Source organism: Telopea speciosissima, chromosome 8, assembly GCF_018873765.1.
Source record: "Telopea speciosissima isolate NSW1024214 ecotype Mountain lineage chromosome 8, Tspe_v1, whole genome shotgun sequence".
In the NCBI taxonomy this organism is placed as follows: domain Eukaryota; kingdom Viridiplantae; phylum Streptophyta; class Magnoliopsida; order Proteales; family Proteaceae; genus Telopea; species Telopea speciosissima.
Genome location: NC_057923.1, coordinates 53,005,415 through 53,028,145, shown reverse-complemented (window position 1 = coordinate 53,028,145; position 22,731 = coordinate 53,005,415). Strand labels below are relative to the sequence as shown.

Below are 22,731 nucleotides of genomic sequence, written 5' to 3'. Positions count from 1 at the left end.
TTAATTTTGAAGGGAACTATGGTGTTTGTGAGTTAATACCTATTATCATAGTGCACATACCACTGACCACATTCTCTACCTATTACATATGAGATGAGTGCAGACAATTTCACCAATTCACTCAAATATTATCCTATCGGCATCTACAAGGGTGGATCAATGATATTTCTACACTCACCAACTAAGGGAGGCCATAAGAATCCCACCAACCAGGGTTTCCCACATCACACTTATATTAAAATTGAGGGAAAAATGGGAACGTATATTAAACCATAAATATACATCCAAAGTATAAAAGCACATCCATCCAATGGAAATAATAAACACATAAACACCAATGGTTATGGGATAACATCTTTAATCAACATGAGTTCATAACTAAGACAAACTCACTTTGACTAAAAATGGATGTGAGCAATTATAGCCTCATATGTTACTCCCACACATAGCAAAATTAGTGTGATAATGCATATGCAATTAACTATTACAGAAAAATTCCAAAACTGTAATAAATTTGGACACTTCAAGTGAGCAAGTCCTTCCTTCAACCATCTCTCCAACTGCCCGGCAAGATCCTTGATCAACGATCCCGATCTCATCACGATCTCCAAGAGGTTACAATAAATAATTGAAAAATACAACTCAAAAATTATTACAACCCTTTCAAATAAAATTACAAGACAGGAAACCAGTCCACCAAATTGAACTGCCTGGAGGATAAAGAAGGAAATACATATCAAGTCACATTCATGCCATGCCTACCACACACATCCATCTAATGCAAGTAATTTTTTTAAATTCCATAACCATGGTCCTCATTACACATATGATGCTCCAAAATTAATATTCCAATATTTTATGTGAAAAATACAAAAAACACATAAAATCATCATTGTCATGACAATCCAAGTCACTATGATCATGTGCATCCAATGCACCCATCATACAACCATTACCATGGCAACTTATGTGATAATGATTATGTGCATCACATGACCATTACCATGACAACCAGTGTCACTATGGTCATATGCATCACATAGCCATTACCATGAAAACTTATGTCTTAATGGTTATATCACATGCCCCCACATAATAATCACATACATGCTTACAATAAAATTATTAAACCATAAAAATATCATAGGACATTATGCACATTGGGGAAGGTGGGTGAATGAATGAATCTTTCCACCCATCTTCTCCAAGAGATCTTCCCAATAAAGCAAACCAGAATATTTATTATTTTTTTTATTTGAAAAACTGCTACATAAAATAGCCAAATAAAAAACATAAACAAGGGAAGATCACATACATAAAGTGCACAAAGGCACATATGCATCACCACACACGGCAGGGCTGCCAAACCGCGCACGCGGCAGGCAGCCATGGTGCGCGCAAGGGAGGGCAGGCCGCGGCAAAGGGGGAGGGGGTTGGGGTGCATGTGGTGGGGAGGGACGCACACAGGCAGCAAGCTCGCGGCCCCTCCTTCGCATGGATCTCATTCCCCTCGAAAATATATATATATTTTTTTAATAAAAGATTGAATAAAAAATTAAGAGCACCACATGCATAATGGAGAAGAGAAAACAACCCCATCGATAACGAGGCTCTGATGCCACTGTTAGCAATTAAAGATCGATCGTGGCGGAAGCAAAAACAAAAGATCATGATATCGATGGGAGAAGTCATTCTCAATCAATGAAACAATGCAGGGATTGATTATTACCTAAGCCTCACAGATGCAAGACCTCCAATCCATGATAACCCTTTCGCGATCGTTCCACGCACCACGGTCAAGCTATCTCCTCCAAAGTTCCAAGAACACAAAAGCTTGGACCACCTTTAGGATTAAACACCAAGAAAGCAAGAGAAGGAGAGGACGGTTTCTAGGAGGGAGAGAGAGCTCTGCGTTTTTTGGGTTCTTGTGTATATTCCTTCTGATTTTGTAATTTCACAAATAATATATATTTATCTCACAAAATCCCCAAAAATGCTAGTTCACATGGGTGTGATATATTGAGTTACTAATTGTGACTCAATTATCTACCCATCCAATCTTTTTTCTAATAGGAAAGATATGCATTGCTAGAGGAATCAAATATTGGATATTCAACCACAAAGTATCCTTTTCTAACAGAAAGAACTAAAACTGTCCGGGAAATACCTAAATGACATTGGGATAAATTGTGAAGAAAAACATATACAGCTTAGGCCTTGTATCAAGTATAACATCGAATAGAGTTGATTAGAGGGCAAGAATTCATGTAGCCGACCCCATTTAATCGGGATAAGGGAGTTGTTGTTTATGCTTCCATCTTAAAACCAATTGGTTCAAAGTGGGGTGTCCTCTTGTGACTCTTATACTTGATAGTCGAAGCACACAACCGATGTGGAATTACCTCTATACTACTCTCCCCTTACTTGTAGGCCTTCTGGGCTCTGTCTTCATAGGTGGAGCAAGGCCCATCATCGATGGAAGCCCAACAAACCCGCTCTTATACCATATTAAGCTTCTATTTTAAAACCAATTGGTTCAAAGTGGAGTGACCTCTTGTGCTCTTGTGTGCTCTTGTGGCTCTTATACTTGATAGTCAATGTGAGATTACCTCAATATTGTTATTGTATAAATAAACATGGAAAAAAACTACATGATACCATTGTGTGGATTCCTTAGCATGCGTCTTAACAAAACTGGGTAATTTCACAATTTTTTTTTATTAAGAAAACTCCCTATTTGATGATTCAAAATCCACGACACTGTTGATGCAAAACTTCAGAGGTGTCATATAAAACCCATACCCTAAATAAATGTAGGCAAATTTCTTGGCTTTGCCTTGGCATTGTCCCATTGGATTCATTTTTTTTAAATGAATAAATTTGGTGGGCCATTTTGCACCGAGTCTCTTGACTTCCTACTATTGAGAATAGAGTATAGACTTGTGATTGGGTTGCGTATGAGATATATATATATATATATATATATATATATATATATATATATAAAATAAATAAAAGGTGTTTTTGGGGTGGGGACGACTGAGGAGTGGAAGAGAGAGATGGCCCCCGTATGGGGTGTTTCAATTGCAGCCAATTATTTTAACTTTATATTCCTTTCAACCATACTTCAATAATAATACTGCCGGACTACTAGACAATACCAGATGGTGAAAGTAATGCATTTGCTTTTATATCTTCAATCCCAATGCCCTATGTCTCTCTAACTAATGGCCCACCCCCTCTCTCTCTCTCTCTCTCTCTCTCTCTCTCTCAAGAAATCGTTTCAGACATGAAGTACCACTGGCTTAAAGACTTTCATCTGGTGGGCTAGGACAAAACATGTGATTCGGTATTAAAGATTCTGATCTAATGACTTTACTTCTTTTGCTCAACGGGGGTATATTTTTCTGGGTTCTTCTCTGCTTATTTCCCCCCGGCCCCTACCACCAATTGACATTTTCATTCATTCAATGTTGTTCATATTACTTACAAGTAAGAAAAGTGCGATCAATAACTAAATAAGATATCAACTCACACACTTTAAAACCCTCTTCTAGGGTGTCATGAACCCTTGTTTTTTGCACCGTTCATTCAAGGCCCATGAAGATATATTGCAGAGCCCAAGGATTTTAAAGAAAATATAACCCATTTTAATGAATAAGACTGCCTCTCTCTCTCTCTCTCTCTCTCTCTCTCTTTTACTATCATCTTGGGAAAAGGAAGAACGGAGGAAGTGAGTTCATAAAAGGAACTTTTATGCTTCTTGTCAAAATATAAAACAACAGGAAGGATCCAAGGAGAGGAGGAGAAAAGGGTCCTTCCTGTTCATTCCACTGTGTTTTCTTATTTACGTAGAGAGAGAGGAAAAATGAACTCCTAGGGGGATTGCTTGGGACTTGAAGTGATAGGTTGGTTTGAGCCTTTGAAGGTTAACACAAATGGAGACTTACAATATTATGGGAATGGTCATTTTCATTTGGTGGTAGTTGGTTTGGGAAATATAATTTATGAAAATAAATCTTTTATTCTATTTTTTATTTTTATTTATATGATTGGGTTACTTGGCATTGAAAAAAAAAAATTTCTACATATTTATTTTCTTTTCTTTTTAGTTTATCTCTTTACCTTATACCACCCATTTCCACTTGGGTGGGTTTAACATTCACACTTTTCAGTTTTCATTGGCAAAAAGCAAAGAACTTGTTTTCTCATGAACACTCATGAGAGAAAGAGAGGCTTGCCTGAGAAGACTTAACACTTTCAGAGAGAGGGGGGAGGGGGTTGCCTGAGAAGACTTACTCCACACACACTCTCCCTCTCTCCCTCTCTCCCTCTCTCTCCAAAATCCAAAATCCAAAATCCAAAACCCAAAAGCCAAAATCTAAGAACACAAAAGAGAGGGGCACCTGAAAAAGCTGAAAGAGAGAAGTGGGTGGGACAGTGGCGCACGTGTGTCATATACATATATGTTCCCCATGGCATTCCTACAGGGAAGAGCATAGTTGCAGATCCGGGGATCAGTTATAGTATAGATTGACTACAGTCGCAACCTAAACAAAATAAAAATTAAAAAATTAAAAAATTAAAATAAATAAAAGAAGAAAAAAAAGAGGTATTGCCTTTCTTGAGCCAACATGTAGGAACCAAGTCTCAATACCCACCCATCTTCGTCAATTTTGCCACCATTCTTACTGCTCACGAGTTAAACACTATTATTATACCCAAAACAGATAAAATATATAAGATTGAGAACCTTAGCAAGACACATCTCATCTTTTTAACAGTCTTACTCACTCACTCATTCATTTAACAAAAGGAATAGGAATAGTAGGATATCTGCAACCAATTCAACCAAAATTTATTCTATTTTTTTTCTTCTTCTTCTTCTTCTTCTTATTATTATTTTCTTTGAAACTAATAATAAGCTTCAATGGCAATGGAGCTTAAGTTTCTGTTTTGTGTTTGATGAGTAACTTCTATGAACTATGAAGACCAGAATAAGAATATTTAATTTGCTAAAGTGAGAGAGAGAGAGATGGGTTGAAAGGTACTAGATCAGAAGGAACAACTAGCAAAGAAGAAATGAACTCGCACCACAAACACCTCACCTCATGGTCTCTATAGCTAAAGCTTCTAATATAAATCTATAGTCGGAAAGAGAGAGAGAGAGAGAGAGAGAGAAAGAGAGTCTGATCGTGTGTGTGTGTGTGTGTGTGTGTGTGTGTGTGTGTGTGTTCTAAATGATTTAGTTAATGGGATGTAACAGATTATAAGAGAAAATTGCCACATATTAATAAATAAAAACTTAAAAATAGGAGTAAAAATAGACAAAAGAAGAGAAGAATTAAGAGGAAGCTATACGGAAGTAGAAGATGGAGCAATAGCAACAGTAGGAGCAGCCCCAGCTTCGGAAGAGCCACCACCACCACTAGTACCATCTTCCGCCGCTGCAGTTGATGCATTAGCCACCGTTGCTGTTGTCGCCGCCGTGGTAGGTCGCTTTCGTTTCTTCTTCTCATAAGGAATCCCTCTAGCTTTGGCTTGTCCTTCTCTCACTTCCCTCAGATAAATTCTCACAGCCCTAGCCCCAAACGGATTCGACTCAGGACGTCCACCGTTTTCCTCGTAAGCCGCTCTAAGCCGTCCGATGAGCGCGTCGAGACTCCCCCATGCCTGTCTAAGAGGACACGCGCATGGAACAGGTGGGTTTGGGTGACCGAAATAAGCACAACCAGAGAGGTGCACCTTCGTCTTCCCGAACTGATCCAAGTATTTGAGGAACTCGATTACGTGTGCTCCACTGCACCTTGCGAGCGATAAAGGTGGTTTGTGGTTCTTGAGGTACTGTAAGAAGGTGTTCCAGTCTCTCCTTTTCTGTGACTCGTAACGACTCGGTGGCGCTGCCGACGATCCGTCTCCTACTCCACCGCCTGTTCCGGAAGGACCCTCACCTGAGTTAGGCTCCGATGCACCTCCACCACCACCACCTGATGTCGAATCCATTTTCTTTTCCCTCTTCTGGTTGCTGTTGAACTTTTTTTCTTGTTGGTCCACTTGATCCTTGATGTGTGGGCTCTCTCTCTCTTTCTTTTAGGTTATTTGGGATAGTGAGATTTGCAGGTCGAGGGTGTGGTAGTGTGGTGAATTCAGGTAGGGATCTTTCATTGAAGGAAGAGAGAATTGGTCTTCTTAGCTCAAATTTTGGGATATTGAGAGGAGGAAGGTTTGGAGGTTAAAGTGAGCTGGCGTAGGTTTTGGGGTAAGAAAGGAACAGTGAAGTGAAACGAGAGAAGAGTGGAGAAGTGGAAAGAAGGAAGAAAGTGGGGGAGATGGGACGTAAAAGGGTAGTAGAGATGAGAGAGAGAGATTGTGAGTGAATGTGCTGCAATTCACGTGGTGGCCCCTCAGTACGTGAAACCCGTCCGTTTCCAATCTTCCCCCGCGCGCAGGGGGGCCCCCTCAGGCGCCAACCCCTTCCGTTTCATCTAACAAAAACCTGTCTTTTTCTGGTGCTTCGTATCTATGCGCGGCAGATTGATACTTAAGTAAGCATTAAATGGGGTCATACATACAAAGGTCTTCTGGGTGGGTTTGGTTTATAACATTCTTTCTCAGCTTTATTAGCTTTGAATGGCTAACCAATCCAATCTAATACTCTTTATATTTCCAAATTATTGGTACTGTAGTCCAACTCTCCTTTTTTATTTATTGGTCAATAGTTCTCTTTGGGGGGGGGGGGGGGAAGTATGACCCCTCTGGGCATGAGGACCAATAAGAGCATACACAGAAGCATCAATAAGGCAGTCATTATTTATCATCGCCTTTCATGGAAAGGGAGGGGAGGTGGTCATTTTGTCCCCCTCTGTGTCTGGGGGTAGGACGCACACTCTCTCCCCTACTTTGAACTTTCTCCTTTATTTATTTTAAAGGAGAGGGCTCCCTACACTGCCTGAGTGCAATTGTGGTCAAATAAGGAAACTCCTTTTGGAATTTGATGGTAGGAATGGGGACATTATAACATATCACTCCCTCACATGAACGGAGATGTATAATTTCATTTTTGAACTAGTGTTGTAGAGGACCTTTTTCCCTTATTTTACATTTTCATCATTTTCTTAGTCTAGGTAAATTTATATACTTATTTTTTTTTCATCATTTTTTGCATTGTTCATCATTAGAATATTCTACGTTTTACATTTACTACATATTTAGGTAAGCTTTTGGGTTTTTTTTTTTTAAGGAGGGGTGGGGGGGGGGGGCTTCCTTAAACACGTTCCTATGGTTTAAAAAAGATGGTCCAATGAAATTACTTTATTTGAAATCCTTATTATCTAAAACTTGAAAAGCCCCAAATCTCACCAAGGGTTGATTTCTCAAGTTTTTACAAAAAAAAAAGAATTTCAAGCAAAATAAAATGATTGATTACGCAATAAGTCCCACGAGTTAGCTTTGAAGAATCACCTCCAAAGTTTAACCCAATCACTTTTAGCATGGTTGGCTAAGCTAACCAATCTTAAACATTTTAAGGGTTTTCAAAAGCTAGCTTCTAGGACGCAAATAGGAGGATCCAGTAGAATGAGCTGATTTAGAATCTTTTTCACCTCCAACCAGAAAAGCCAAGAAGCTAGAATGTAAGCTTATGAAATTCTCAGGTTAGAGGCAATAAAGATTCCAAACCGACATAGACATTTCTTGTTGGTCTCACATCCTTGCCTCCTAGAGGTTGATATCTAAAACCTCCCAAGCAAAGCCTGATAAGCAAGCTCTCCAAAAAATGCATTTAGTGGACTGAGGCAATTCAAATAATTATCTGGAATAATATGAGGAGATTTTTATTCTCTGAAGTGCCATGCACTGTTCAGTGCATCTCACTTGAGAATCCAATCAGACACCCAACACTTGAGAAGATAAAAAGACGCCATTGCCCATAGTTTAACGGTTGGATTTTCAAGTGTGGTGCACTGGACAGTGCACCGCACTTAAGACAATAAAAATCCAAAAGAAAGAGAAACAATGTTGAAATTTTTCATAGAAAAATAACCTACCTCCATACTTAAGGAGACTATATTAGGAGGTTAGCTAGACTAATAGAACTATTAACCATCCATACTTAAGTAGTCAAATCATAAACATGGACCATCCTAAGAATGTGTGCGACATGACTTTGTTCCAAAAGTAGTTTTGCTTTAGCTTAATATATTTTCTTATTAAACTAAATTCAGCAATATACTTGATACTTATTTACTTGGACATTCATATATCATAAGGTTTATATACGAGTGTATCACATAGTATGTATTAAAATAAAATTTATTTTTACAAAAAATAAAACAATATATTTTATATGTATCTTATTTTTTTTTTTAGCTTAAGGCATGTAAAATATATTAGAAGAAAAGAAGAATATTCCCAATTAACGTCCAGGCATTCCTAGACGAAACAAACTAAAAAACTAAAAAAGAGTCCACTCTTCCACCTTCAACATTGCCATCAGCAGATGAAAGAATTAACAGAAGAAAGCCCCACTAGAGACAGACAAATCTATACCTAGGTCTTTCTTGAATGTCCCACCAGATATCCTTAATAATAAAAACTGGGGGAGAAACCCAAGTGAATGAAGCTTTAGACAAGGCTGTTTTTTAGCTAACACATCGGCCACCACATTCACTTCATGATAGTAGTGTGAAATTCTCCAAGAAAATCTATCCAAATAGCTCTTGAGAAACCACCATTTTGCTTGAACTGCCAAGGAATAGAATGGGAGAAGATAGCAGACACCGTTGCACTAGAATCGCATTCCACCCAAACCTTAGACAAGCCTTGATCCCTTGCAATCTGTGGACCTTCAAAAAAGCATTAAATTTTGCCACATAATTTCATGTCAACATGAATAGGGTTTTAACGATCAAATCAGAATCAGCGGAATCGACCAAATTGTTTCTAACTAAACCCCAATTTCTTACCTATTGAGTCCGATCGAGTTCGATCTATTCAAGGATGATTTGATTCGAAATTGATGGAGACCAATCTTGTACTAGTTTTGAGTTTTTAAACCTTGAACATGAATCATGTTTTAACATTAATACAATAAATGATTTTATTTTTAAAAAAAATTATTCCAGGTTGATGAGCATGTTAAACTGAAGTTGAATAGAAGTATACACGTATTTGAATGGATTTGCATTTACTGCGAATCTTTGGAATCAGAATATCATGGCAGGCCGTGGTTTGAGTTAAATTTTTACAACCACGACATTCTATGTTTGGTTGGCATCTAATGCATGCAAAATTGCCGACTGATGACATGGTTATTCAAAGTAGTGTTCCCTTAGTCTGACGTTGCTGTCTATGTCTGAACGCTTTAGAATCTCAACGGCATATTTTCCTCGAATGTCCTCTCTCTTTAAAGTTGTGGCAGGGTTTTCTTTCTATGTTCCAAAAGGTGTGGCCGAACAAAAATTCGATTATAGATTTGTACACCTGGTGGAAGGATAAAGCTGAATCTATTGCTCTTTCAAATGTTTGGCTGGCAGGGTTCATCTTAGTTCCATTCCATATCTGGCAAGAGCAGAACTTGAGGCATTTTGAAGGTCAAGGTAACCTCTCTAGTACTGTTATGCGCCTCATCAAATTTGACCTTAGGGATGCTTCATCTTTCATGCATTGCAAAATTAGATCTTTTCAAGATTTGAGGATAGCACGTGAAATTGGAGTCTCTTTCCCGAATGCACAATCCAACCATATTATTGAAATTTTGTGGAGGAAACCGGAAAATATTTGGACAAAACTCAACATTGATGGTTGTTCCTTGGGAAACCGGGGTCACTCAAGTGCTGCAGGTATCTTTCGGAACTACCAGGGTCATCCAACAGGTAGCTTTTCTCACTATTTGGGGATCTCTACAAACTTTCTTGCTGAGTTTTCAGCTTTCTTTATTGGTGTTCAAATGGCAAGAGGAAAAAAAATACAATTTCTTTGGATTGAGTGTGATGTTGAAGTTGTGGTTACATCTATCAAGAACGGAAATACTCTGTGGAAGTTCAAACAAAATTGGTTTGGTGTAGTTAGCGACCTTCAAGCTATAACGTGGAAAATCACCCATAGTTACAGAGAGGTTAACACAATTGCAGATCTTCTAGCCAAGAGGATTGCTTTTACTCAGGTTTCTCACTTTTGGGTTGAATCTCCTATTTTTGTTCATCATGAGATTGAATGGGACTTGCAGGAAAGGAGTCGCTTCCGATTTGTTCATAGTTGATATTCTTTTATATATGTTGGATTAGTTAGTTGCTCTAGGGTTCCTGCTGATGGCCATGCCAAAGATGGGGCCTTAGGGTAATTTTTCTAATAATTGTTCTGCTCCTTGAAGGCTCCATACCGAAGAGGAGGTGTTTTTATTTTGGTTTTGATTTTCCTGGTTGGGGATTTCTTGATCTTGTATTTTATTTTTTTCCTTATTAATACATACTTTGCTAATCTTTAGCAAAAAAAGAGAATCTTTGGAATCAGGTATAATTTAATAACTTCGAAGTTTTTGAAAGTTTGTTTCTTTCTAATAGCAGTTTTTACTATTGAACTAATTTGCTACATTTTTTCTTCCCCACCACCTCCTCCCCTCCCCTCCAAAACAAAACAAAACAAACAAATATTCCCTAGCATATTGGTAAAAATGCTAATAGCAGTTTGTGAGTTTTTTTTTGGTAAAAATGGAAAAATTGTGAGTGAAAGATTAAACATAAGAAATTAAATGGAATCAGTATAGTGAATGGAGTTTATTTTCCAAGCATTAGCATTAAATATGATTAAGAAAGCAAACCAAATATTCCCTAGCATTCTTCCAAGAATCTTTTAGTTGTTAGGAGGGTTCCACACTTGACTCATCTTAGATTGGCATTTTGTCTTTTTAAAAAGGGAGATTATATATATTTTAGTACAATCTTAAAAAAGTTTCAAAATAAAAGAATTGTCATATGCCAGGTTGTTAGATTTTATTCTAAACCTACACCCATCTATTAATTATTTTTTTATTTTTACTATTATTATTGGATAACCATAATGTTGACGAATTTTTATCATATGCAGTTCCCTGACCGGTGCGGTTCCCTAGTGCCTCTCACAAGAGGAGGGTGGACCCTACTTGGGCAGAGTGTTCGGTCAGGTGCCCGGGTGGGTCCCACCCCCCTCTTGTGAGAGGCACTAGGGAACCGCACCGGTCAGGGAACCGTAGACAATAACGATTCCATGTTGACATGATGAAGTGAAACTTTGTCCATCACGTTCTACTTCACTACTCCACCAATTTTTATTATTATTTTTTAAGGGGAGTGGGGGAGGGGTGGTGGATCTTTATCCTCTCAATTACATTGCCCATACTTGACGTCAAGTACATCTAACAGAGGAGGCAGAAATGACTATCCTACCCCCTGCCCGAGGTGGGGTCCATCTCCCTCTATTAGATGTACTTGACATCAAGTATGGGCAGTGTAATTGAGAGGATAAAAATTTGGGGGTGGTTGGGCTGGGTGATATATGGTTATTAGGATACCTTATAAGGGGGTATTCAATGCATAAGGCTCCCGCTATTGCAGCGTCTAGGGAGGTTCATAATGAACGCAGTTTTACCCTTGTTTTACAGAGAGGCTATTTCTTGACTCAAACCCACGAACACTAGATCCTAATGAAGCAATCTTAATGTTGCGCCAAGGTTCGCCCTTTATTATTAACACCCTATTGTACACAAACATGAATCTGTATTTATTGATAATTCAGTGGGAAAAAACAAAAAAGATTTGTGAGCATTGTAGTATTGTAAAATTTATTACTGTACACTTGATCGTATAGAAGCATAGTCTGTTCATTTTAGTATTAGAAATCGTGTGGGGTGTTCTCTTATAATAATATTTAAAGGATCGAGTTTCCCTCCACCCACGGTGAATGGAATCGAGGGGCGGGAGAGGACGGAGATGGGTATCGGGAGGATATTTTGAAACATACTAAAACCCTAGGATGGTGGGTCAACCATTCTATATGAGTGGAGGAAAACTATTTCCATATTTAAATACAATTGGTACATGTATTGTTTTGTAAGATCCCCTAGTTGATATTGGGTCCCATAACTACCCCACCCTTTCTTTCCTCTTTATTTTACCATTGGTCTCTTTAGGATGCCAACTTAAAAGAACAAAACGTAATAATATGAGATGAGTATGAATTTAACCAAGTGGATTTCATAAATGTCTAGCTTTTAATTCTTTTTCCCTTCTCATTACCTTAATAAGTTGTGTTGAGACTTGAATGAGAATTTCTTGTTTGACAAACTTAGCATTTTGAGGGACCAAAGAAAAAGGACAACTAGCTATGACCTTCCAAATAAGGGAAGCCTTTCTGTTGTTGTGTCTCCTTTTTGAGATGACCCTTTGAAATGACTTAGAGGGGGTTCATTACCGAGTCCTGACTCCTTTCATGCATATCCTTTGTATCCTTTATAGCAAAAGTTTCAAGGAATCCTCTTGACACAAATAAAAAAAAAATTAAAAAAAAAGAGATCGATGAGTTCTCTGGGCAAGAGGCATAGGAGGAGTGCATCATACATAGGAGGGCAGCGAGGTTATGTCATTTAAGGAGTAATTTTTATCCACTGCTGTTCGCTGTCCAAACAGGACTGTCCTGTCCCCTCAAATGGAGTGTGAAATGACGATTTAACCTTCCTCGGGCAATGTGTTCAGGCAGGGGGTTAGGTCATCATTTCACACCCCATGTGAGGGGACAAGACGATCCTATTCAGGCAGCGAACAGGAGATGATAACGATTCATTTAAAGAGAGAGATAAACACAAAGGTGCTAATGTATCCTATCATAGTTCATACATATGAGGGGTGCTAGTGTATCCTACAATAGTTTCAAAGAGTTCTGCACTGGACATACTAGAAGGTTCCATGGAGATATCATATGTACCAATAATTGGATTAGGGTGAGGGCCAAGTATGCCACTCACTTTTTGCAAGCTAACGGCAAGCACCAATAGAAAGAATGGGATGGGCTGCGTGTGGGTGGGGGTGGTGGGAGCGATACTTCACAAAGGGTGAGGAGAGAGACAGACACATGATTTGACTGCCCGCGGTGTGCCCAGCCTTTTCAATAGGGATCAGGATCGTCTCTAGGGAGCCCAACGCCCAGGGCACGCCCAGAGGGCATCCAACAATTGAGCTGTGCTACACACATCTCGGCTCACGCATAGAAAATATGTGTAACCCAATGGCTGGATGCACCCTGAGCATGCTGGGATCCTTGGAGAAGAACTAAATTCTTTCAATAGAGTTTCCATTGTGAGTGAGATGCCTAACAGTTCAATAGTCTGTGATTTGATAGTTCAATTTCCGTCTCAAAGAAGCAAATATTTAACTAGGGCCAGCGCTCCCGCAAACCATTTTTAGATGCCACTTGAAGTGGCCCCCCAGTGGTCATGTGGGCCTGGTTCAACCAGTTCGCCGTTTGAGCCTAATTAATATAACCATAGTTAATATATTTGGTGTCCTTATAAAATCTATGTACTTTAGGGTAAGGGTGTTGATCGGTTTGATTTCTATTTGGTTCAAGGTCTGTAAGGTTAAAATTAGAATCGAATCATTTATTAAACGGTTCCAAATAGACAAATCAAAACCAATTAATTAACAGTTCTAGTCATGAAACGATTTTATCGGTTTCAGTTTCGGTTGTAATTTCTATTTGAATTAACAATTTTGGGCTCAATTATTGATAATGAACATATTTTTGTTGGCCTTGAACCACAGTATCTAGGCTCAAATTATGACTAAAAGTATAGAATACTAGGACTTACCAGTTTTTTAATCAGTTTAGTATGTATAATTAGTTCAATTGCATATCGGTTCTAATCAATTTAAATCAGTTCAATACACACGGTTTATCATTACAAAATTAAACTAAACTGTTTAGTTAAACAGTTTTAATTTTTAAAATAAATAAAATTGATTAGATAATTCTAATTAAATGATTCAAACGATTTTTGTAAACAATTTCGATTCGCAATTCACACCCTTACTCTAAAGGTTCTTTCTCTTTCTCTTTGTTAAGAAGAAACAACGCAATAGAATAATGACACAGAAGGAAAATGAAAAGAAATCGATTTTACATGACATAATGATTTTATGTGGTTCACCTAAGCTGGGCTATGTTCACAGCAAAGTGATAAACCAGAGCTTACACTATTCCCTCACACACGGGTCCTTCCAAGTTCATATCGTACACATAACGATTTAAGACACATTAAAATATAGAGAAACCTGGCCTAATTCCTAAATATACAAAACTACTCCAGTATACATGTGTCCACAAAAACTCGGGTTGGGGGCTACGTCCCAATTCCAAGTTGTTAAGAAAGAGTGAAAAATACTTGTTTGATTAACATGAGATCAGACTTCACCAATAACATTCTTTTAGGGATAATCATAAAAGAATGTAAATCTTATATCTTGATGCATAAAAGTTTACAATCTTGATTCTCATCAATCCCATTCATAAAAAGGACCAGGAAAATGTTTTCAAGTTTATCCATAATGTTTTCCCAAGAGAACACAATCAATTTTGAGAGCCAAATCGCACAAAACTGTGAGTCTAATTAATTATTGTTATGATGGTATTTATAAAAAGATAAAAAACAAGTGATAATTATGATGTTTAGATAATTAGGCCCACTAGAACAAAGGTATCTCACAGCTAGTTTAGCACAAAATTATCATCAACTTTATTGCCTAAAAAATTAAATCAATTGTTATGATACAAGTAGTAGTATTAAGATTACTCTTAACACCCCCCTCCCCCCACCCCCACCTGAACAAAAAAAGGGATAGCTTTTGTATATTGTCATACATGGTGTACGATCATGCCTGCAACCATTGGATAGGAATGAGGAACCGTGTATTATACATGATCATGCCTATCCAAGTATTAAATCTATGATATCTGCTCGTGTATATCAACTATCAAATCTATGGCTTAATTTTTTTTTTTTTTTGGGGGGGGGGGGGGTGTGGGGTGGGGTATAAACATGACTTAATTGGACCACATTAGAAGTTGAGACATAGAGGTTGAGGTTCAACCTATATCGTAGCCACGTATTTTTTAAGCAAATTTGTCTAATTCGAACTTAAGTTTCTCAAATGGTGGTTATCAATCAGTTAATCCATCTAAACCATATCGTTTTCTTTTTGGTGCAGAGATCTTAAAATAAATAAATAAAAAGTGTTCTTTTTAATTTTCTTAGTGGAAGATAATGAGAGGAAGATTCCTAAAAGTAATGGTTAAAAAATTATCCCAATATTAACTATTACTTTTATGAGTTTAGGAGTTCTTTGTGATCTTGTGGGTAGTGTTTCATTCATGTCCAGACATAGTGGGGCCGATATGTCCACTCTGCTCCCTATGAAAGGTAAAAATCTCGCACCTTATATGTTTTTGTGTGCATTCTCATTGGCCTCAATGCGTGCAAGGTCACGCTCCCCCGTGAGTTTATTAGATGAATAGGGATTTCTTGAAGCCAGCCTCCCCCCCCCCCCCCCACCTCCCCCCGCGGAGCTTTCAAAAATTTTAACAAAAAAAGAGAGAAAATCATTTAAGAGAAACAGTGACGAGTCTCATGATCACAGAAGCTAGTGACCTCAAATCATGCATTGGTAGTACCACTGGTGGTTCAAAAAGGTCGCTTACGTATGAATATGATAAAAGTGCTGTTTGGTACTGAAAATATTGAAACAAAAAGGGGAAGGACACCCTGAGAAAGCTTTATTCATTTCTATCGTTAATAAATTTTGTTCAAGTAGTACTGTAGTTAAAATTTTAAATGGAATCAAACATAGAAAAAGTCCAAAAGTCCACATAAAGAATTCCATGTCTTGTTTATCCAATGTCCCTAAGTTCATTCTTCTGGCTCCCGTTAATCTGTAACCATCAAAAAACTTATGAAGCTCTCTCTTTTTTGTTAAAGGTCAGCAAAGAATAGATTAATAGAAAAAAAAAAGAAATAACTATCTAATGTGCAGGCATGCTGGATATAGAAACAAAGCAATGCCGCACGGGGGCAAATTGAGGAAAAAAAACATAACTGAAAGGCCAAGGCCCAGCCTATTTGAACCGAAATGGACCTCCCTAGAGCATCCTCCAACAATAAATCATTAACCACTTTAGGGAAATCAGACACCACAGCTAATGAGACTCCACTCTTAGCCGCAGCCTTCGCTAACAGGTCAGCAACCAGGTTCGCTTCCCTATAGCAGTGGGAAATTTTTCAGACAATAGACTCGAGAAAAGGGAGTAAGTCCACGCACAACTGTCGAAACATCCAAGGGATAGATTTCCACTGAAGAGACTTTATCACCGCCTCCGAGTCACCTTCAATCCATAACCGAGTAATCCCCAACTCCTTAGCCCTAAGAAGGCCATGGAAAATCACCCAAAACTCTGCCACAAAGTTTGATGTCATTCCAATGAACCAGGAAAAAGCAGAAATAGGGACTGCCTGATCGTTTCTGAGAATTCCACCCGCACCCGCACCCGCACCCGCACTACCCGGGTTAACCAACAAACACCCATCCACATTAAGCTTGACCCAGCCCTGCAAAGGGCGACACCAATGGACCTCCTTGATAACCCGAGCTGGCTTAGGAAGCAACGGAATAGCAAGACGCCAAGCACACACAAGGTCTTGAATAGACGACACCGGGTAGGTGAAATTTGGCGCAATTTCCTTAATAATACCCAGCCCCGCCAATCAGCAGGCTTGAACGGACATAGAAGAGTTTTCAAATTTCCTGGCATTCCTCTCCACCCACAAAACAAAAGGGATAATGACCACCCCACTAAGCCACGTGTCCTTCATCTGCACCCCCTTGTGAATCCTCTCCCACCACAGAACCAACTCTGCAAAAGAACCACACACAGGCCAACAGATGCCGAAAAGGTTCAGAAAGCACTCCCACACCTGCCGAGAGAAAGGGCACTCCAGGAAAAGATGCACATCCGACTCTTCCGCAGCCCTGCACAACTCACACCGAGACACCACCATGACACCCCTCAATTTCAAGGATCCCTCTGAAGGGACTCTCCCATGGGCAAGATGCCAGGCAAACAATGAGTGACGAGGGAGGAGGACTTTGTTCCAAATCACCCGAAACCACATGGCCTTAGCGTGTTTACATCTAAAACACTCCCAGGTAGTCCGAACATTAAAGTCGCTAGACGTTGAGAGTCCCCAAAAACACAGGTCCTTACCTGGACGAGAAGGCACAAGGAGAGAGCAGACAGTAGAGAACATGTTCTTAAGAAATTGAGATCGAACTTGTGGGAGCACCCACCTCGACCATGATATAAAATCAGCCACCTTATCAAGCTTGTCGATGAAGAAATCCAAGCCCAGGCCAGACGCTGTAGCAATCGACTCATCCCCCAACCAAACATCAGTCCAAAAATTTATCGAGTTGCCATTCCCCACCACCCAACGCTCCTGTTGCTGAATCAAGTGCCAAACTTTTCTTATACCCAGCAAGATGGAGGAACAGAGCGGGTGTCGCTTTAAAGACCCATCGTTGCACACAAACCTGGCCCTTAGGAATTTACTCACCATCAAGTCACCAAGTTTGACAGACCACACAAGCTTAGCGAGCAGTGCTAAATTTATGTCTCTTAACCTTCGGATCCCTAGGCCCCCTTCCGATCTAGGCCTGCAAACTACATCCCACTTAACAGTGACGGCCTTCCTAGTTTCGATATCCCCCGACCAGATGAAATTCCTGATCCACATTTCCATAAGAGACACACACGATGTTGGCCACAAATATATTGAAAAATTATGCACAGTGATACTCAGCATCCCCGATCGCACTAACTCCACCTTGCCCGCCATAGAGAGAAGCTTTCCTTTCCACCCAGTCAACCGCTTCTTGAATTTATCCATCAAGGGCATTACCTTGTCCTTCGTAACCCTCCCTTTAAAAATATCCACACCTAGATATTTTGTAGGGAGGCTACAAAGGGGAACCTTTAGCAAATCAGCAATCCACCATCTTCGAGAAGGGACAATGGCACCGCAAAACAATTTGCTCTTCTCTAAATTGAAGGATTGCCCTGAAAAATTCTGGTACTTAACAAGGAAACTCTGCAGCACACGAACATACTTGAGAGAGCCATTAAAGAAAATGACAACATCGTCAGCAAAAGAAGATGCCCAGGGGTAGGGACACCCCGAGGGCTCCTCAATGGAAGCACTTGCTGGCTCAAAATCAACCTCTTTAGCCCCCTACAAAGAACCTCCTCCGCAATAATGAACAAGACTGGCGAGAGTGGATCCCCTTGGTGCAGCCCTCTCTCCACCCCAAAGAAACCCACTGGACCTCCATTCAAGAGCATCGAGACCCTCTTTGAAACAAGTAACTGATTCAGCCACTACACCCATCTATCACTGAAACCGAACTTGCGCAACACTTTAAATAAAAAATCCCAAGAGAAAGAATCGTACGCTTTCTGCACATCCAATTTTAGGCCGATACCCCCACCTCTAACAGCTTTGTGCATAATGTTGGCCAGCTCTGACGCTAAACCAATATTTTCAAAAATAACCCTCCCTTTCTGGAACGCCCCCTGCTCCTCCGAGATTAGCCTTGGAAGAAACCCCTCTAGTCTAGAAGCCAAAATTTTAGAAATTATTTTGCAAGAGAAGTTGCCCATACAGATTGGCCGGAACCTGTCCAAGGAGATCACCCCATCCAGCTTTGGAATCAGAGAAATGAAGCAGTTATTCATCCCTTTCGGCATGATGCCTTCCTGAAAAAGTTTGAAACTGCTCTCCAGACATCATATGCAATAATGTCCCAACTCCGCCAATAGAAAGCACCACTAAACCCGTCTGGGCCAGGCAAGCTGTCTTGATCGAGATCCCAAACAGCCCTCTTAACCTCCCCCGACAGAAAGCACCACTTGTGAAGCTCTCTTGGTGTTCTCTGTGTACTGTATTCCAAAACCAAATTCCCTTCGATGGTTGTCTCTCTTCCCTATAAAAATAGAGAGAGATGCGGTAGAAATTTGTCCTGCATTAATTGGCATGTATGAAATCAAAATGTGTAACAAAGACTCACTGAAAAGTAAAAAGTGCGAAGATATGATATTTACGTGATTCGGTACGGTGGCCTAGGTCCACGGGGCAATAACACAGAGCTCACTTCACTAATATAGGGAAAATTACAATATACACACCTCACTCACGACACTGTATGTGGGACCCACTCAACAAAAAAACTCACTCGCAGTATAACTCTCACAAATTCCCCAAAGGAATGATACACAGAGATAATACCCAGAGTACCCTACAAGTGAAAACCCAAACCCAAACACAAGAACACTCTGAACTCACAAATGGATATCTCATTCTTGGTTCTCTTTCTTGTGTCTTAAACACCTCTCCTTACCCTCTAATTATAGGCAATGGAGAGCATGAGAAACTCATGTATGTCACTTCCGTAGCTGATTTAGTTTCTCCATTTTCAAATTCAGCCAGCAAGGTTGGTGGAGGGCTGTGCTGACCATGGCAGGTGCCCTCATCTTCTTTTCCAATTCCTTCATTTTGTTCTTCATTTATTGCATTCGATGCAATATGCAGCCACCGACCCTTGCACAATTGATGGTAAAATGAGTGAGTCTTCAACATTCAATAAGTTTACTGTTCATAGCTATTGGTGACATCATCTATCACATTCTCCCACTTGAAGGCTAGTTTTAAAAATAGTCTTCACAGCTCCGAATTGTCCAAGCGTCACCTCTGATCAGGTAACCATAAGCCCAAGAGAAGTTCTGCACCATATGAACTTCTCCCTCGCAACAAGCTTTGTCAGAATATCTACAACGTTGTCATTGGTGTGAATCTTCTACAAAGAGAGTATTTCATCTTCCACCACATCTCGAACAAAATGATATCTTACATCAATGTGTTTGGTCTGAGAATGAAACATTGGATTTACAGCCAAATCTAACACACTCTAATTGTCACAATGAACAATTATCACCTTCTACTTGATTCTTGGTTCATCAAGCAACCTCTTCAACTAGATTCCTTCTTTACATGCATTTGTACCTGCGATATACTTTGCTTCCGTAGTTGATAATGCCACCACAAACTATAACCTGAACATCCAACTAATTGCACCATTAGCTAAAGAGAAACATAATCTAATGGTAGATCTGTATCTATCACAATCTTCTGCCAAATCTACATCCACAAAATCAGCCAACTGTAAATCTTGGCCACTATAACAAATAGCCATGTCAGAAGTACCCTTCAAGTAACGAAGGATCTACTTCACAACAGTCCAATGATCTCGACCTGGCTTTACCATGTATTTACTAACTGCTCCCACTACTTGTGCAATGTTTGGTCTGGTGCACACCATGGCAGACATAGGGCTTCCCACTACTGATGCATATGGTACTCGAGACATCCTCATCTTCTTTGCTTCTATGCAAGGACTCTGTTCTGAAGACAGCTTACAGCCAATAGGAAGTGGGGTGTTAACTGGTTTAGCATTCTGCAAATTGAAGCAATGCAGAACCTTTTCAACATAACTCTTCTGAGTTATCCAGATCTTACTATTTTCACTGTCTCTAAGTAAAATCATCCCAAGAATATGATTTACAGCACCCAGATCTTTCATATCAAATTCTCTTGCTAAACGAGCTTTTAAGTCTGCAAAACCGTCTTTATTGGTACCTGCAACCAGCATGTCATCAGCATACAACATTAAGATAATGAAACCACCATTACCATGATTGTGAAAATAAGCACAATGGTTTACTTCACATCTCTTGAACCCCAAGCTCATAATGAGAGAATCAAATTGCTTGTACTAGCATCTTGGTGCCTGCTTCAAGCCATAAAGCTATTTGATCAGCCGATAAACCAAATCCTTCTTATTTTCTTCAACAAATCCTTCAAGTTAAGTCATATAAATCTCTCCATCGAGATTCCCATGCAAAAAGGCACCTTTAATGTCCAACTGCTCAAGCTCTAAATTAAGTACAACTGCCATACCTATCACAATATGAATAGTCGTCAAACAAACAACTAGAGAAAAGATTTTGTTGCAATCAATACCTGAATTTTGAATAACCTTTAACCACCAATCGAGATTTGTATCTTTCAATAGTCCCATTAGTGTTTCTTCTCAGCTTGTAAACTCATCTGCAACCAATAGTTTTACGTTCCTTGGGTAACTTAACAAGATCCCGAGTTTTGTTTTTGTGCAAGGCCTCCATCTTCTCTTCCATAGATACTCTCCATTGGGGAGCGTTGCTAGACTCACAAGCCTCCTGATATGCACAAGGCTCATGCTCTTCAGTGATACATGCATAAGCCGTGGCATAATCATTAAGCCAACTGGGAGGTTTCGAAGCTCTCCTAGACCGTCCTTGGTCACTCTGAGTTTTAGCACCTGGTTCTTTTGTACAAGGGTGTCAATTCGATACCGAAACTGTTTATCAAACCGGTACCATACCAAATTACCCGTACTGTACCGTATCAAATTCAATTCTGTCACACCCCCATCCCGACAAGGGATAAAATGCATTAAAGGGGTGACTAGGACGACACATGTCATCCCAATAAGCTACTAGGATCATGAATGCAGTGTCCCGATATACAGTCACTAACTAACATTAGTACACAATAATATCAGAGTACGGAAGATAAGGAATATTATATTCCAAAGATTAGAAAATACAAGCCGAAGCGTTTACCATAAAAGTTACATCATGTTCAAACTACTAAGTGATAAATATAGTTAATAGTTTCCATCTTGAGCTGACCACGAGGTAACTACACAAAACTTTAAGTAAGATAGACAATGTTATTACAAGGCTCAAGGCCCTAAAAGATAAAATATAAAGGGACCAAGTCCCAGCCATCAGTATGCCCCGAAGGCACAGTCATCACAAGGACGTCCATCACAGTGCTCCTCAGTCACCGCCTCTGGATCCTCAGTACCAATGTCATCGTAATCTGAGGACTGTACCTCGAGACCAGCGAGGCAACCATCACCTGCATCAACATCTAAAAATGTGCGCACAAGGGGGGGTTAGCTCCACTGAGCTAGTGAGAGAGAAAAGCGGAATGCACAAACAACAAACATATAGTTACCATTGGTTCATGATGCATGCACATCTTAGATTCATTTTTCCACCTAGCACATAAACTAAGTCAATGGTGTATGCTACTTGTGACAACTCGGGAGTCACTGTGGGTCACTTATCTTATCACCACAATGAAATCTCAATTGTCACTAGGGGGGCCTACACCAGTCGAAGCCACCAAAACCACCCAGTTGTAGACCCCGATAACCATTACTACCATGAGTGGCCTCTCTCACGCTCCACAGAATCCGGAGCTCTGGTTACCTAACTCCTAAACCCCTGTTGGTAAGGGTCGTAGCATAAGGGAACAAAGATCCTAAACACAGATATACTACATGCAAGTCCTATCGTCCCGAGAGGTATTCTGGGTGCATCAACGTCCCATTCCATCTATCACTCGGGTACCAGCACGGCACGGCGCATACAGACCAATATGACAAGCAATAGAAGGTAATATAAACATAATTGGGGTTTCGGCACCGATGCTTTCTGGCACTGTTACCCGATACAAGAAAGAATACATTTCACAACCATATTCACATCAAT

At 39.7% G+C, this 22,731-nt stretch overlaps 2 protein-coding genes across 2 annotated transcripts; one reads left to right on the top strand and one right to left on the bottom strand.

Annotated features, from left to right (window-relative positions):
- Positions 1-5,270: 5,270 nt before the first annotated feature.
- Positions 5,271-6,018, bottom strand: LOC122670713 (protein LIGHT-DEPENDENT SHORT HYPOCOTYLS 6-like). The gene has a single exon (XM_043867673.1). The coding sequence runs from the start codon at positions 6,001-6,003 to the stop codon at positions 5,356-5,358; it is 648 nt and encodes a 215-aa protein (XP_043723608.1). The 5' UTR covers positions 6,004-6,018; the 3' UTR covers positions 5,271-5,355.
- A 3,412-nt stretch (positions 6,019-9,430) lies between these two features.
- LOC122672435 lies at positions 9,431-10,258 on the top strand. The gene has a single exon (XM_043869911.1). It carries the CDS (start codon positions 9,431-9,433, stop codon positions 10,256-10,258), a length of 828 nt encoding a protein of 275 aa, XP_043725846.1.
- Positions 10,259-22,731: the final 12,473 nt, after the last annotated feature.

Coding starts and splice junctions, on each gene's coding strand:
- LOC122670713 (XM_043867673.1), bottom strand. CDS start 6,003: ATGGATTCGACATCAGGTGGTGGTGGTGGAGGTGCATCGGAGCCTAAC.
- LOC122672435 (XM_043869911.1), top strand. CDS start 9,431: ATGTTCCAAAAGGTGTGGCCGAACAAAAATTCGATTATAGATTTGTAC.